The sequence below is a fragment of the Microtus oregoni genome, unplaced genomic scaffold (assembly GCF_018167655.1).
Source record: "Microtus oregoni isolate MIOR12 unplaced genomic scaffold, Mior012 000072F_ref0000427, whole genome shotgun sequence".
NCBI lineage: Eukaryota > Metazoa > Chordata > Mammalia > Rodentia > Cricetidae > Microtus > Microtus oregoni.
Window position 1 is genome coordinate 4,595,788 of NW_024543979.1, and position 18,274 is coordinate 4,614,061.

The window sequence follows — 18,274 nt, forward strand, 5'->3', positions numbered from 1 at the left end:
ATCACCTAATGGTCTGGGATCATGGAGAGAACTGACTTTCATATAACCTAAAATTCTCTTAACCCTCGGGGTTCCCATGCAAACTTCATCACCCAGAATCCATAGTGGAAGCATAGAACCAACTCTACACCCCCATACCCTCAGCCCTTATCATAAAGCCCTCATCTCCCAGCCATCCATACACATCCACACCAGAGTTGTATGAAGCTGGCTGTGAAAAATTGATTGCCCCAATGTTACAAGTGAGACTTTGGGTAATTACCCAGGTAGCCGGTTGTCTGTCATTTCTTGTACCTTTTGGAAGTTGCTTGATTGAATTTCCTGTTTACTCAAGTAATATTAATTTCCCTTCTCATTTCTTTAATAGGGTTGAAGACTAGAAAGTCATAGTTACTTTCCTGTCATGACTTAGCCAAGCCATTTTTAAATATAAGACTTAGACTTCTTAGGATAGGATAACGATTGAAACATTTAGCATATATTTCTTGTTTGGTGTTGTTCATGCTGGTTGTAATTCTAATTTTTATGTATGTTTTTGCCTCTTTTTTCCATGGACAATAATTTATATTTGTTCTTATTGTATATAGTTTTGTATTAGGCTAAGGACACACCTTTATCCTAGGTGAGGCAGGAGGAAGTCCAAGGTCACACCCAGCTATGTTGTGAGTTGCAGCCAGGATACCTGAGACCCTGTTTTATAAAAGACACTTGAAGGAGAAGCGCCTGATATGGTAGACCCTGCCTCCTTTAGTAATAGCTTTATTCATTTGGCTAACTTACACATGTGCCACAGGCTTGCCAACTTTAGCTGCCATGTATGTATGCATGTATGGTGTGCGTCTCTAGTCCCAGCACTACAGATGTATGTATGTACATATGGTATGTGTCTCTAGACCCAGAACTAGGGATGTATTCATGTATGTATGTTTGCATGTATGATGCGTGTCTCTAGTCCCAGCACTACAGATGTATGTATGTACATATGGTATGTGTCTCTAGACCCAGAACTAGGGATGTGTGCATGTATGTATGTTTACATGTATGGTATTGTCTCTAGTCCCAGCACTACGGATGTATGTATGTACATATGGTATGTGTCTCTAGAGCCAGAACTAGGGATGTGTGCATGTATGTATGTTTACATGTATGGTATTGTCTCTAGTCCCAGCACTATGGATGTATGTATGTACATATGGTATGTGTCTCTAGACCCAGAACTAGGGATGTAGTTTGCACGTATGGTGTGTGTCTCTAGTCCCAGCACTAGGGATGCAGAGAGAAACATGCAAGGGACAGGACAATCTGGTCTACCTACTGAGTGTCAGGTCACCTAGAGTGACACAGTGAGACTCCATTTCAAGAAAAAAACAAAACAAGAGCAAACAAAACCTTCTGTAGTTAATATAAGCTTCCGTGTGTTTATTCAGGACTGGCACAGTGGGACAAAAGAAAGGCTCTGTCTCCAATTACATAGGCTGATGGGCAGGGCTGTTGTCATGGTAGTTAGGGCCTGGAGTACACATGGGGTCTTGGGTGCCCCTTACCTTCCCTATGCCCCACCTGAGGTCCTAGGCTATAGGACAGTGCTGCCATATCAGGGCAGACACTCTTTTCTTACTTACTGTCTGAGAAATGACCTCACTGGCACACCCAGCAGTGAGCATTGCTAATTCCCTAGGCATTCCTTAATCTAAAACTGACAATCAAGATTAGTCATCCCATCCAAAGTGGCCCCAGTGCAGAAACGCAATCCCGACAGCTGGCAAGCAGTCTCTCAAGTCTTGGATTTGGGTGAGGTCCTCAAAGGCTGCCCTACGGATGAACGAGGTGGATTTTCTCATCAAACTAGGGAGAGAGAGATTTCAAGTGAGGATTAGCTTCAAACATGTAATAAGCCTCAGACTCTGAGTCAAAGGAGTCACTGCCTGATGTTGGTGAATTAGAACAAGCTTTTAAAAAACACAAAGGGGGAAAAAAAACCCAGAAGCCCCTCCCCATTCTGCATACATTTACCACCCCGCAGAGTGCGGCTCTGACTCAGGGTTGCTCTTCTGAGTTCCTAAGGCTACTGCTCTGTCCACAGCCAGTCTGACTCCTAACAGTCCCGTGGCGCAGGACTCCTGTGAGATCAGGTGTTGTTTGACTTTCTTTTGGGACCACAAGTTCACAAATAACAACATGGAGACTTATGAAAGCTCGGCCTTAGCTTAGGCTCGTCTTCAATTAGTTCTGAGAACTTAATTAACTCATAGATCAACGTTCTGTCACGTGACTCCGTTACCTCTCCTCTGGGCAGCATGCCTGACTTGCTCCAAGTCTGCTGGCAAAATCCCTGCGTCTAGATTCTCCCTCCTTCTTTCCTCTCTCTGCCTATCCTCTCCGACCTAGCTACTGGCCATTCAATCAGAAGGTGCCTCGGCAAAGACATAACTTCACAATGTACACAAATATTCTGCAATAATCATGTGGCAATCTGCCTGGTGTGTCTTAACATTCAAGAAATGAGTTTCTATTTTGCCAATATCATATGCAAAGAAGCAGGGCTCATACTGGTCACTCTCAAAATCCATATTTGCATTAATTTCTGATGAAAGCTTTGGAAGGTAAAATGAGTTTAGTGGGAAAAGGGAAATGCTATCAGTATGCTGATATTCACAGTGAGTTCTCTTACTGAAGTTTCTGGAGGCTTCCACCATGCCTACTCCACTGGCAGCTAAGGTTGACAAACCTATGACATATGTATAAGTGAGCCAAATGAATAAAGCTATTACTAAAGGAGGCAGGGGCTACCATATCAGGCGCTTCTCCTTCAAGTGTGCTAATGGGCCAGATGTGGTGCAGAGTGGTAGGGATGGAGCCCAGTTGTTTATGCCTGTTAGGTTTGTACTTTGCCAATGGAGCTACATGCTCCACCCAACCCTGAACCTGACCATACAGCCCCACCTCACTGAACTTCACCTTCAAGAAGTTTCTGGAGACAAATCAAAACAAAACAAAACAACAACCAAAAACAAAACAAAAATAAAAACAAAAAGACAGACTTTATTGCATCACTGATTTTTCTTTAATTTAAAGGTCAAGTCATGTTCTATGTGTAGCAGAGACACTGAGGACTAAAATGTGGTCCATTCATTATTACCATTTGTAAATGTATTGTCCTATACTTCAGCCTGAAAGCCCACAGATGCCTTTATCCTTGCAAGAGCATCTACCCCAGCTTCCTGGGACTGGTATTTCAGGAAACAGTGCTGATACATGGGTTGAAATGTTTCAGAGCACATGAAAGCATGGAGAAATGACACTAGACACGGTCCTTCATTCCCTCTGGAGAGGCTAAAGTTTCTAATTTATATGGAACAGAGGAGGAAATGTGAATTACACAAGCTAAAAGTACAATGACAAATATCTTAAATAAAAATGGTCAGCACAAGTTCTGAACACTTGGGGATGAGCTGCAAAATCTAAAAAAATATTATCTTGAAATCGACCATCTTCCCCTCCCCTTTCCATAAAACAACTCTTAAGGCCACTTGGTTTTATGATGGGAAACTGGCTTTCGTGAGTATGATCACACTTCAAAAAGAGACGGTGAAGAAACAAGATAACAAAAAACCCAGAAGATTGAAAACATTAAAATTTTGATTACTATGGGAAGGAATCAACTTGAGAGCAGTAAGTCAGCTTTTCATGAGACCAGAGTCATCATTTGTCTTTGTATCCAATAACTGCATCAAACTTAATGTTGAGCCTGTGCTTCAGAACTGCCAGGAACCGTTCCGGAAGGATCCTAGGAGAGACGCGCAAGTATATTAGGAAAATGATACCAAGTACTTTTGAAAAACACATTCACTTAAAATTAATTTTTGTATTTCAATTCATTTCTTTGTTGTTGTTGTTGTTTTTCGAGACAGGGTTTCTCTGTAGTTTTGGAGACTGTCCTGGAACCCACTCTATAGACCAGGCTGGCCTCAGACTCACAGAGATCTGCCTGACTCTGCCCACCTCCCCCGAGGGCTGGGGTTAAAGGCCTGTGCCACCACCGCCCAACCTTTCACTTCCTTAGTAAATAAGTAAGTTAACTTTCACTAGGGCAAAAGTGTCCTGAATATCTTTTGAAATTTACACATGTAAGTATCTATTTACTTTTAAAATAAATATGTTCTTTCATTTTTTCAGAAGACCTCAGTGGGGAGGTATACAAAGCCGAACAGCTGAGATGTTAAAGGGTTAAAAACCACTGCAGCTGGAGAGGAAGCAGATGTGAGGGCTAAGATGATGTAATTCAGACATCATTGAAATGCTGCCCCAAAGCTCAGAAAAGGCAGTGACAATGCAGGCAGTGCCCCTGGTCTTGAGCATAACAGTGAACAAATTAACCTTTGAGTTTGAATTTCTGATGCGTGTATGGAAAAAATTATGCCCAATTGTTCTTGTGAACAATCTCTATGTTGATATTAAAGGCTATGGGCAGTGACAGACATGCAGCTCATCTCATTATTTTCTCCCCGGAGTGTGCACTAAAGACTGTTTAGAAGTTTGTCACAGTCCAGTGGGTCTGAGAGAAAGTAAACGAGATGTATAGGTCAGTGTAATGGCGTACAGTGACCTGCCAGACAGCATTCAGTGTTTGGAATCTGCACACCGTATACCGTAATGGCGATTCCAACAGTAAGAGCGGTAATCGCGGTATAAGGCCCCAAGGGAGTGCTTGTGGTGCACTTTAGATGGTTTTAATAAAAAGATTTCTTTCTTATTTTACATGGATGAGTATTTTGTCTATATGTCTGTAAGTGCATGGTGTATGTGCCTGGTATCCTCTGAGGCTGGAGGAGGGCACTGGATCCCTTGGAACTGTAATTATGGATGGATGTGAGCCACCATGCTGGGAACTGAACCCTGGTCCCCCTGTAAGCACAGCAAGATCTCTTAACTGCTAAGCCATTTCTCTAGCCCTTCCCTTGGCTTTTTACCTAACCCTGAGGGCATGTTCAGCTGGAGTTTGAGCAGAAGGGGCTAGAAGGCTTGTCATACTTAGATCTCCTAAGGTTGGTTTTTTTTTTAATCTTTAGTTCAGAATGATTTTTTTTAATCAGATGCTGGTAGCAGTTACCTGTTAAAACACAGATTTCTGAGTCCAGACTGAAATAATCTGTATTAAAATATCTAGAAGAGGGTGAAATCTACTTGTTAAGTAGATATCTCAAGCAACCCTATGAAGCTGTAGAAGCCCCTGTCTAGGCACAGAGGGCAAGGATATCTGTTTCCCCCAGCGCTCCTGTGAGTACTATTTGAACAGCCTCAAAGGCCACACAGATTCTCAGGCAGTTCCTTAGGAGGGTGTGTGTTTTATGGGCATTCTTAGCACCCCTGATTTCTAATTTCTGCCAAGTCTGGGAGTCACCCGAAGAACTAGAGAGCAGGTCTCAAATATCAGCGCTTTCTGGGCCTCTCCAGGGAACTCCTGTCTGCACCAGAGAACGCGACAGCCAAAGAACACATCTTCTGAGGAGTTGGAGGGAATGAAAATTCTCATTCAAGGGAGGAGCAGGAGATTTTGCACTCCTAACGAACTCTGAGTCACATGGATGTTCACAATGCAGGGACCACACTGCAAGCAAGGCCCAGATCTCTAAAATTATAGATCATTTAGTGACTCCTATGCTTCAAGATGACTTTCTATACCGTGAAAACTCCCATGAGATCTGTGAATGTGGATCTAAAATTCAACTTTTTTGTTACCGAACAAAGACTGTGACGAATCTGTGAACTGCCTCACTCAAAGCTTTTCAGGGTACTTTGCTAGTATTTCTTCCTGTGTTACAGATGCTGATTTTTATTTTATTTTAATTTGCTCTCTTCTAACGTATTTTTTGTTAGGGTTCCATATGTCACTAAAGTCGGTAAACCGAAAAGGTAAGCGTTGTGGAGAGAGGACGGCCATCCATCTAGATGACGGAGGTTACAGCAGACAGCAGACCTATTTCCTGAGCAAGATTCTGCAGTGACCGTTCTGGACTCAAGAGATGGATCCCCATGGGAAGCTTCTCTGTTCTGTATGGTCTCCATTTAGAAGCCAGAAACCATGAGAGCTGTTGCTCCCGTGACAGCTGCCTTCTCCTACTACCATCTTAATGCTGTCAGTTGCAGAATTTAAGACCAAACCCAGTCTTCATTGGTAATGTGAGACCATGTCTTTCTTAGGTGTCTTTGAAATTACCTACTGGGTCAGAACCCAGCACTGATAATAAGCATTTTGCTTTACAAATGACAAAAAGATAAAAATAAAAAAAAAAAATCTAACCTTGGTCTCCTTTGGTCCTACTGTCCAATGAGTCTACTGCTAGAAATGCTTTAAAACAATCACATTCATCAATGAGACATAAATTTCTTTAAAAAAAAAAAACAACAACTAACAAACCTTAAAAACACATGAAAGTGCTTCGGTGACTATTCCGGTCTTCTCTCGATGATTAGCACCCTCAGCTTTAAAAACTCAGAACCTCATCACCTCTTCTCATTTTGTCTTTCACTCCCATATAAATGCATTAAATCCACTGATTTTAAATCGAGCAGGAACATGGCGACTTCTAACGTCAACAAACACAAGTGTCACTTACTTTTCAAATGCCATCAATAACTTGATAGAACTCGGAACAAATATCATTTTCTTCTCAGTGAGGATCCCGTACATGAGATTTTCCACCACCTCTTCAGGCTCCAGGGTGGGTCCTAAACTAAAACAGAGGCAGGCTTCAGAAACAAGACAGCTCACTGAGCGAAGTTTGGTGTTGAACAAGAGGATTCTGCATTCAGAGGAAAGGCTGCTCTGGAACCACGAGTTCATAAACACCTGTGTGAATGGCATAGGACACTGGGGGCTACACTGTGGCCTGATACCCATCATCAGGAAGTCTACACTGTGGCCTGGTACCCACCACCAGGAAGTCTACACTGTGGCCTGGTACCCACCACCAGGAAGTCTACACTGTGGCCTGGTACCCACCACCAGGAAGTCTACACTGTGGCCTGGTACCCACCACCAGGAAGTCTACACTGTGGCCTGATACCCATCATCAGGAAGTCTACACTGTGGCCTGATACCCACCACCAGGAAGTCTACACTGTGGCCTGGTACCCACCACCAGGAAGTCTACACTGTGGCCTGGTACCCACCACCAGGAAGTCTACACTGTGGCCTGGTACCCACCACCAGGAAGTCTACACTGTGGCCTGGTACCCACCACCAGGAAGTCTACACTGTGGCCTGATACCCATCATCAGGAAGTCTACACTGTGGCCTGATACCCACCACCAGGAAGTCTACACTGTGGCCTGGTACCCACCACCAGGAAGTCTACACTGTGGCCTGATACCCATCATCAGGAAGTCTACACTGTGGCCTGGTACCCACCACCAGGAAGTCTACACTGTGGCCTGGTACCCACCACCAGGAAGTCTACACTGTGGCCTGGTACCCACCACCAGGAAGTCTACACTGTGGCCTGGTACCCACCACCAGGAAGTCTACACTGTGGCCTGATACCCATCATCAGGAAGTCTACACTGTGGCCTGATACCCACCACCAGGAAGTCTACACTGTGGCCTGGTACCCACCACCAGGAAGTCTACACTGTGGCCTGGTACCCACCACCAGGAAGTCTACACTGTGGCCTGATACCCACCATCTGGAAGTCTACACTGTGGCCTGGTACCCACCATCTGGAAGTCTACACTGTGGCCTGGTACCCACCATCCGGAAGTCTACACTGTGGCCTGGTACCCACCATCAGGAAGTCTACACTGTGGCCTGGTACCCACCATCCAGAAGTCTACACTGTGGCCTGGTACCCACCATCCGGAAGTGCTGTAGTGACTGAATGTTGCACTTCCTAAGTCAGACAACTTCTGAATGAAGTGCAATAACTCTAGAGTATTGTGGTTTAAAAGCCTAAAAGATAGGACTTTCAGAAAAATCTCAATTTCTTCTAACATCCCTATGTTGGGAGGAAATGCAATTATGTTAAATAAATGCTCACAATGGCTTTTGTAGGAACTATACATCAAGCTGGGTGATGGTGGCACACATCCTTAATCCCAGCACTCAGGAGGCAGAGACAGATGGATCTCTGAGTTTGCGGCCAGCCTGGTCTACAGAGTGAGTTCCAAGATAGCTAGGTGATATAGATATGAATAATTTGTATTAGTATAGATTTTGCTTTATTGATAGAGATTTAAGGTCAATTTTGTTATATGTATATGTATTTCTGATATTGATTAAGGTATTATGATTGTGTAGTTCACTTAAAATATAATGTATATAAGTTGTTAATGGATAATCATTAATAATAGTCAAGTTTATAGTTATGTTAGATTTTCTAGATATATATTTCAGTTAGATCAGCATTTTTCATATCTTTCAAAGACTACGGAATATGCTATTTAATGTTTTAATAACTTAGGACTTTTCATGACAATGAGACACTCTGCTCCTGGCAGCACCAATCTACTTCAAGAGGAAGATGGGCATCGAAGAGGATCCTTATGGAGTTTGATAGCCATTTGGGCAAGAAACTGCTCTTGCCTGGACAATTGCATAAACTGGAAACAGAGAACCCGCAGAGAGAGGACTACTGAACTTGCCTAAAGGTGAGATGATCTTTCGGGGTTCCTGATTCATGAAGGAGTCTGCAAGACATTCTGCAGGACACAACAGATAGTGATTGAACTGACTTTGAATTTTCCTGCTTCATGGAAATGTCTGCTGGATACCATGGGCCTGAAGGCTGAAGATTGATGCCCCAATGGTACAGAGGAACTTTGGGTGACTGTACAGGCAGTGAGATGTCTCTGTCACTTCTAGAGTTTTGAAAATTGCTTACTTTTTGTTTTCTTAGGTAATATTGTATTCTTCTGGAGTCTTTGATGGAGTTGCAGAATAGATAGATAGTTATAGTTTTCCATTGTATGATAAAAGATAAAATAGATATAAATATTGTAACTGTAATTCTTGCTTGATAACTGTTTTGTTATATGTAATTTTGCTATGTTAAAGTTAAAGCCTTCCTCTTTTTGTTTAAACAGAAAAAGGGGAAGTGATGTGGGAGTGTCATATATCAATCTGTTGATTTCATTGGTTAAGCAATAAAGAAACTGCTTGGCCCTCATAGGTTAAAACATAGGTGGGTGGAGTAAACAGAACAGAATGCTGGGAAGAAGAGGAAGCGAGCTCAGACTCGACAGCTCTGCTCTCTGGAGCAGAGATGCCATGCTCCCCTCTCCAGGGCAGATGCACACGATGAAGCAAGCCGCCAGGTCAGACATGCTGAATCTTTCCCGGTAAGACCGGTGCTACAGTTTATTGGAGATGGGTTGATTGGGATATCAGAATTAGCCAGTAAAGGCTAGAGCTAATGGGCCAAGCAGAATGGGCCAAGCAGTGTTTAAATGAATACAGTTTTAGTGTTATTATTTCAGGGCATAAGCTAGCAGGCGGCCGGGGTGCTGGGGACGCAGCCCGCCGCTTCTATTACTACAGCTAGGGCTACATAGAGAAAGCCTGTCTCAGAAAACTAAAACCAAACCAAAGCAAACCAAACAAACAAATTAAAACACTACATCAGTATTACAGGCCAATCTGTTGGGTCAGGAAGGAGGGTACGTTGGACAAGAAGGGAGACCAAGGAGAATTTCCAAACCAAATTGGGTTTGATTGATTTCTCATTTAAGTGGCTGAGTAATTGGGTGGGGAAACAAATACAACAAAAACTCAGGTTTTAATGCTTGTTGTTTCTTAATCTAAAAATGGGCTCAAGGCGGCAGCAGCATGGTGGCCAGTTTTAACAAGCGGCTCTCCAGAAGACAGGCTTCCCAGTTTTGCAGCACTTGCTGATTTCCATGGTATTAATGTTCCTCCCATGGCAGGTTTCAGCTACCCATGGGGCATCTTCGGAGCACAAGCCAGCAGCTGTAGTGATATTTCACTTGTATTTTAAAGCTTGCCTGAAATTCAGAGAGTAAAACAGCCGCACTGATCAGCCTTACAGACCAGGCAGTGGTGACACACACCTTTAATCCCAGTAGACACACTAGTTTGCCATAGAAACTGGGCAGTGCACGCCTTTAATCCCAGCCCTGTAGAGGATTATAAAATGGGAGGAGACAGCTCTCAGACACAGCTCATTCTGAGACTCCTGGAGGCAGGATCACCATTTTGGAGTGAGGTAGAGGTAAGAGACAGTGACTGACTGTTTGGCTTTTCTGACCTTCAGGTTGAACCCCAATTTCTGTCTCTTGGTTTTTATTAATTGTGCTACAGGCAGCCGCACTGTCTGGGGTGTGATGAGGAACTAGACGTATGCTGTTAGCACGCCGTGGAGCTCTACTATACAGGTACCACCTTGCTATGTAATATCTATTTATGAACAAGCTGAAATAAAGTAATTTTTCTGTCATATATACACACATACAACTTGCAAATATTTAGAGAAAAAATAGAGCCATATACAAGAAGAGCAAATGTTTTAAAAAGTTGGTTATAAAAAAAAAGGATTATCAATTACACTTGGTCTAATACTGTAGATTATCAATTATCCTTGGTCTAATATTGTAGATTATGCTGCATTGTTCATAATGCTAATTGAACAGAAAGAGATAAATTATTTCAAGAAGATTTTTAATTAAAAACAGTTTGTTCTTGAAACAATTGGGTCTCTGTGGGGGTCCCTGCAACCACCAAGCCAGTAGAATGTAGGAAATCCAGTTCATCACGATTCAGCAGCTGGTGCTGGTTCAAACTCCTAGAGTCTGAGCCCGAGCAGTTTATTGTAAGCATATTTAAGCACAGTACAATTTGAAGGGAAGTTTTCTCTATAATGCAATCCCCTATGCACAAGGACACAAAGTTACAACAAAGCTCAACTTAAAGTACATCACTTCTTCCAAGATGGGTTCTAGAGATAGGCGACCTGTGTTAGCTTATGGGGCCTACGGGAGGATCTGGCATGGTCCCAGTCATACAGAGAGGATGTAGAGGTCACCTGGGCTGTAGTCACCTCCGGTCCTGGTTGTAGGAGCTTGAGGGAAACCCTGGTCATACTGATAATATTGATCATCAGACTATTAGCGATTCTAGAGATAGGCGATTTGTGTTAGCTTATGGGGCCTACGGGAGAATCTGGCACTGTTGCAGCCATACAGAGAGGATGTAGAGGTCACTTGGGCTATTAGTCACTTCCGGTCCTGGTTGTAGGAGCTTGAGGGAGACCCTGGTCATACAGACAATGTTGCTCACCAGACTATTAATCACCTTCATCCCTAGTCTTCTGGGTTGAAAAGCAGGTTATAAAGCCTTTCCTTTGAAAAGACAGCCCTGTGTCTAGAACATTCCTGGTTTCCCTCGTGCTGTCTCTAAGCACAAGGGCCTTTTTCTCCCAATAGGTCTCCAACCATAGGAAGCTAAAAGTGTCAGAATTGAGGGGAGAAACCCGAATCTGGCAGTCATAGTTGGAGACTTTATTCCTTACTTTCAACAGCGTGTGAAACAATGAGACACGAGGCCACCAAGAAACAGAAGACTTCAAAACTACAAGGAGTCAGTGCTAGACTGACCCAACGTGGACAAAGCAGTCCCTTCACAGCAGCAGACTACATAGACTTTTCAGGAGCACATAGAAAAAGTTTCTTTAGGGCAGGCCATGCATTAGACCTCAGGACAAGTCTAGGTAAGTGTAAAAAGATGGAAATGGAACAAATTATGTTCTGATCATAATGGTTGAAACCTACAATGGAGTGAAATTAGAAACCAGCAACACAAAGGGAACTGGAAAGTTCACAGTCATGGGACAGTGAGCATCACGCACATGTACATCCAGCGGGCTAGAGAAACTACAGAAAACCAGATGCTTTGGATGAAAAGAAGGCACACCATAGCAAAATGTCTAATATAGTGCTTAGAGGGGAACCCAAGGCGGGCAACCTACATTAAAAAAGAAGGAAAGTATCAAATCAATTGATGGGATAGTCCATATTGAGAAGACATCCAAGCTTCCAAAGGAAGGAAGCAAGCCAGCTCTGATGTCTGTGAACTAGTACAATGACCAGCAGTAAGACAACTCTAAGGTAGCAGTAGTGGTAGAACCTTGGCAGTACCTCGATAGTAACCAAGAGCGCTCTACTGGTACTGGAAATCTGGCCAGCTACCCGGGGCTAGTGAGGTCGTGGACCTTTGAGGAGACCCTATAACCATCACTCTACTAAACCATTGCAATCCCTAACTACACTCTAGATACTTATCCTTATAAAGTTCTTACCCTTCATGAGGGAAACTTCGTAACAGATGGAGACCATTACAGAAATCACAACCCATCAAAAGGCAGAGTTGTAGATCCCAGTTCAGCAGATATATCTACAACATAATCCCTGAACCTAAGGGTTGAGGTAGAAGGAGAGGGGGCAGAGAGATAGTCAGAGCCAGTGGAACAGACCATGTCTCCTAGAAATGTCAGAAGCTGCACGCATAAAATCTCACTAACGGGACTGCTTAAACGTGAGCTGAACAAGGACAACAACAGACATACTAAGACAGAAGGGAGAAGGCTCGTGGGGCCTCAACTGTCGGCAAAGAACTACAGGGGACGGAGGAATGCCAGAGCAGGAGAGGAGGAATGCCTGAGCACACCAGGTCAATCCTGAAGTCATATACATACAAGTAACATCATATGGACGAGCAGGTTGTACATATATGTTAAATAACACACACACACAAAACAACAACAATTAAAGAAATTTGACAGGGTGGGGCATTCCATGGGAGCGCTTGAAGGGAGAAAAAGATGTAATTATATCAAAAAATAAGAAAAACATTTAAAAAGCTACCAGTCAAAATTAAACCAAATACAAAGCAAGTCAAATTGAGAAGTAGCAAAGATCTAATTAATTATAGCTCTGTGGAATAGAAGCCAGAAACACAGCAGAGAGAATCCATGAAATCAAACTGATTCGTTGAAAAGAACCACAAAATTAACAATGTCTTAAGCTAGAATAACTCAGGAAAATAGAAGACACAGCATATAAATCCAAGAATGAAAGCAGGGCCATTTCCAGGAACTCGTGGAAATAAAGATCCCGAGAGCACCATGAACAGCCAGCCGTGTTCCAGTAAGAGCCCACCTGACACGCACAGACATGAAGACTGACTCAAGAAGAAGGTGAAAAATGGAACAGGACTTTGAAAGAAACTCAACCAGTACCCAAGTCTGCTTATTTAAGACAGGGTCTGACTATTAGCTCAGGCTAGCCTAGAGTTTCCTACATAGACTGAGCCATCACTGACCTGGAGATCCTAGCTACCACGCCCAGGTTCTCTGTATAGACCTGACTGTCCTGGAACTCACTCTGTAGACCAGGCTGGCCTCGAACTCACAGAGATCCGCCTGCCTCTGCCTCCTGAAGGCTGGAATTAAAGGCGTGCGCCACCACCACTCAGCTACAGCTTGCATTTGTTTTTAATATTTAAGGAAGAACTGACAGAAACCCTTTTCAAATTCCTCTAAGAACAGACGACAAGGAAACTTCTTGTTTTGTGTGGGGTCTTGATATTTAAGCCTAAACTGAGAGACTCAGTTTAGAACACTCTAAGATTAGAGGCTTCAGGGGCCACACCTGGTTTATAGGCTGCTGCCTTGCTCCATGCCCCAAAGCCTAAGGCTAATCAACCCCAGGCAGGAATCTCCAAAACTGGCCCAAAGCAACTGTGTTCCCTCTTCAGCTGATTATCCCAGGTATTTTGTTGGATTGACAGCTAGGTGACCCATCTCACGGAGTTGTTATAAGACTTAGAGCAAGACAAACTGGGTGAAGGAGTGCCTGTAATCCCAGCAGGTGGATCAGATGCTCATGGCAATCTCACTGCATACTTAGTTTGAGTCCAGCTTTGGCTGTAGGAAATGAGACGGGCAGAGAGAATGTGAATTTATCAAACCTGACCATGCAGGCTCAGAGCAGTGTATAGAGGCAACTATACAGTATATAATACAGTTTCTGGCATTTAGCAGGTAAATGTTTTGAAATAAGACTGTTGCTAGCTGTCTTAGTGTTTCTATTGCTGGAACAAAGCACCATGACCAAAAGCAAATTGGGGAGCAAAGGGTTTGCTTGACTTACGCTTCCACGTCACTATTCATCATCAAAGGAAGCCAGGACAGGAACTCAAACAGGGCTGGAATCTGGAGGCAGGAGCTGACGCAGAGGCCATGGATGGGTGTTGCTTACTGACTTGCTTCCTCTGGCTTGCGCAGCCTGCTTTCTATAGAACCCAGGACCACCAGCCAGGGTTGACACCACCCTCCATGGACTGGTCATTAACTGAACATGCCTTACATCTGGATCTCATGGAGGCCTCTCCTCAGCTGAGGCTCCGTCCTGATGACTGGTATCAAGCTGACACACAACCAGCCCGTACATTAGCCTAGCTTATTTAATAAAAATAACTTTTAGTTCTCAAGGACTTAATTGGAATGCATAATATTTAATTTCCATAGATTTAGACAACAGTGAATCTTAGACTTTCTGGGAGGCCTGTTTCTTACACTGTTTACAAGAAGCGATAAACGACACTTGAGTGCCCTTTTAGAGTGGATTTAAATGCCAATATTTTCATGAGACATCATTTCAAATTCAGCCACTTGGAAGCTGCTCAGTCTCTTCAGTGAGTAACCTGACTTTGGATAATCATGTCTGAGGTTCTGTTCTGTTGCTCATGGGTGAGTTGTTAGATTATCTGTAAGCCTCGGTCGCTCATCTACCAGATAACTAGACAGCATCTGCCCCAGCGCATGAGGTGTAAGAAAAAGACCCTCTGTGGCCAGTCACATTTTAAAAAGTTCTGTTTCTTGTATGGATGTAGTTTTGCCAGAAGAGGGCGCTCTTGCATTGTCCAACCATGTTTTAGGGCGAGATTAAAAGAGTAATAGCTTTAAAATGCGGCACCTGATTTTAATAACTGAAAGATGCCGGAGTTTTAAGAACACAGGTGCCAATATGTTACTTTAACATCTAAATCCCGAGATAAGAGGGAAGCCGCGAGTGGTATTTTGGCACACCTGTTCTTGGATTTAATGAACAAGATTTCCCTTCTCCTTAACTCTGCTCCCCAGCCCAGCTGACCTGTTGTTGTCCTTTTTCTTCCTTCAAGGCCAAATTAGGGTTTTACAGCTAATTCAGATGGAATTAAGAATTGGATTTCTGAACAAGAAAGTCTTGCTTTGGGGCTTTTTGTTTGTTTCTGTTTTGTTTTTCTTTTTTGTTTGTTTTTGTTTTGTTTCATTTAGTTTTGAGACAGGGCTTACCTTCTCGCCTAGGTTGATAGAAATTTAACCTCCAGAGTGCTGGAGCTACAGGTTCCTGTTAGAAGAACTACTTTTGTCTCCTGACAAAATCGTATCTTAGTATAGATGTTTTTGGTGTGATACTGAAAAGCTTCTGCACAGTAAAGATAAGAACACAAAGTGAAGACAGACGGACTATAGACCGGGACAGAATCTTAGCTTGCTGTACATCTGACGGAAGATTAATGTCTAGATTGTACAAAGAACTGAAAACCTGAATATCAAGACAATAAGTTAAAGAAACAGATCGTTCTCAAAAGAACTACAAATAGCTAATAAAGACGGGGAAAATGCTCAGCTTCAGCAGCCACCAAAGAAATACACACACTGAGTTCCGCCTCCCCCAGTCAGATTGGCAGAGCTTTCAATGCCAAGTCGGAGCTCAGGTGAGCTCGGAGCTCAGGTGAGCACACGCCAGCCGCTCAGTACAAGCCCGAGCTCTGCTTTTCCTCACCACGCTGCTGGTGAGAAAGTAAAGCAGAGAGGAGATCAGGACGGAGATCTACCCAAAGATCCAGCTGTACCATTCCTAGGAGACATGAGAGATGGAGGCAACTTAGGTGTCCAAAAGCAGGGGAATGGGTAAAGAAAAGGCAGTAAACACATGACAAAATGCTCTTGGCCATAAAGACGAAGATAGGTTGTTCTCAGGAAAATGGATGAAGCTGGCGACGATCGTACTAAGTGAATTAAGTCAGTCTCAGACAGACAAACATACTCTCTATCATTTGTGATTCTAGGATATATACAGACACGTGAAATTGTGTATGTTCGTGTGACGTGAGAGAGCAAGCGGGGCAGGGGGGCGCTGGAGAGATGGCTCAGTCAGTACGGTGCTCGCTCTGCTAGCACAGCTATGTGAGTTCCACACCCAGCACCCAAGGGAAAAAAAGACACTCAGTGTGGCAGCATTTGTCTGGAGCAGAGAGACAGAGAGAGACAGAGAAGGAGGGAGGGAGGAAGGGGAAATGTAAACTGTTTATTACAAGTTCAAGTTGTAACAACTTTTCTTACACATGTTTGAAGTGAGCAGCCTGTAAAAATGTGTCCATGTATTACCAACATTATAAATTTACTAAATGTGAATCAATTAGAAAATCTAGTTGATCTGACTAAATGGCATTTTTTTTTATCATCCATTTCCCTGCAAAATCTATACAAGATTCTTAGCATCACACATAGGTCCCTTAAGATAAGACAGGAGGACTCTGACTATCAATCAATACAAAGTTTCATTCCTAACTTCCAACTGCGGTGTAACTCACCAGGATGAATTTTACATTTCTAACCCCGCCCCAACCCTAACTGCTGCTGAATCATCTGGCAATCCATTACTAGTATAAATTATATTACTATATAAATCTTTAAAAATTGTTATTAGCTTGGATATTGCAACTTGGATATTGCTTTGTAAAAATAAATCTATTTAGTAGTTTCAATATAATTAAATAAACAAAACAGAAGTCCTGGGTTAAAAAGAAAAGAAAGAAAAATGTCCTTATTTAGTATAATACCCAGTACAATGACTATGTGCCCATGGAGAAACTAAATAGAAAATAAACTTTACACTACAGATGGATGTAGGGTGGCTCACGGCTCAGTCACGGTCTTTAAGCTTTAGACGGCTGTGTGCTCTGAACACACTGTATTTCAGATGTTAATTTTAGCATCTGTCTGGCTGGGCAGCAGGACCCCGCAGCTTCCAGTGAGTGAGGCCAGATGCTCCCCCTCTGTGCTGCTGTGGCTGTGGCCTTAGGGAGGGTGGGTAAGTTACTGCCTTTCCGCTAACCAGGCTCTCAGTTTGTGATGACATCACCAGGAGGCAAGTCTACTGTAGTCAGGAGCACCTGTGTTTGTCAGGCCCTAGGGATCCTGGTGCTTTTAAAAGGCTCCCTATTTGAGTCCAATATCAGCTTTAAACTCAGCCCATATTTAAACCAGAACGAGCCCTCTTTCTAAGTGAGTCACTGACATATTCCTCATTAACTTCAGACACTTCACAAAGAACGGCCAAATTAGAGGAGAACGGAACAAAATCTGAGGGGGTAGAATAAGTTAAAATAATTTATAATATCAATATAACCAAATAGAGAATCCAAATGAATAGTTAAGTACATACATGAATTTATGATATAAATTTAGGCCCATGAGGGAAATCATGAGTTATTAAACAATAAAACAGAATAACTCATTAGCTCTTTGGGAAAAGCAATGAGGCTGTTCTTTCTTAAGCCAAAATAAATCGAAGTAAAGATTTAAATGTAAAAGGTACAGCCATAAACATCATGAAAGGACTGGTATGTGGCTTTCCCCGACAGAGCACCTGCCTTGCATGTATGCAAAGCACTGGGTCCAACTACTGCCCCATCTCCTCCCACCCAAGTGACTAGAAAGTGATATGGGTAGAAAAAGACCTTTCCAAACACCTCATGGAACCTAAAGGCCACGGGGAGAGCCCTTGGGAGAACATACGGAACCAATGTGACATGCAAAGGATCTCAGAAACAGGAAGGGCTGTCTGCTGAAAACTCTGGAGCTCCTTGAAGAGCGAGCTCATACCATGAAACAGACGAGTCATGAAAGTGGTTGCGTGAGCTAGTTATTAATATAAATATAAAGATTCTTCATGAGTGGAGTTGGCAATGACTTAAAAAGAGCAGAAAGGAGGTTGAAGAAGTAAGATACCCGCCTTCACTGTGGGTCAACTGTACACTAGTGCCTTGCTTCTGGAGGGGCACTGTAGGAATAACGACAATTTCTAGACATTTGATTTGATATGCTAATGGCCCTTCACGGATCTACTCAAAGGAAATCATTTAATCATAAGACCTGCGTTATGCAATGAGGACCCTAAGAGAGATATACATGGATCTAATCTACATGGGAAGTA

At 43.0% G+C, this 18,274-nt stretch overlaps 1 protein-coding gene across 1 annotated transcript in view; it reads right to left on the reverse strand.

Annotated features, from left to right (window-relative positions):
• Positions 1-3,022: 3,022 nt before the first annotated feature.
• Positions 3,023-18,274, reverse strand: part of LOC121440965 (estradiol 17-beta-dehydrogenase 11) — a 36,230-nt gene continuing 20,978 nt past the window's right edge. Inside the window, exons 6-7 of the mRNA XM_041642058.1 lie at positions 6,618-6,734; positions 3,023-3,787 (exon numbers count right to left, since the gene is read on the reverse strand). Of these exons, the coding sequence (XP_041497992.1) occupies positions 3,703-3,787; positions 6,618-6,734 (202 nt within the window). The 3' untranslated portion in view covers positions 3,023-3,702. The remainder of the gene's footprint in view (positions 3,788-6,617; positions 6,735-18,274) is intronic.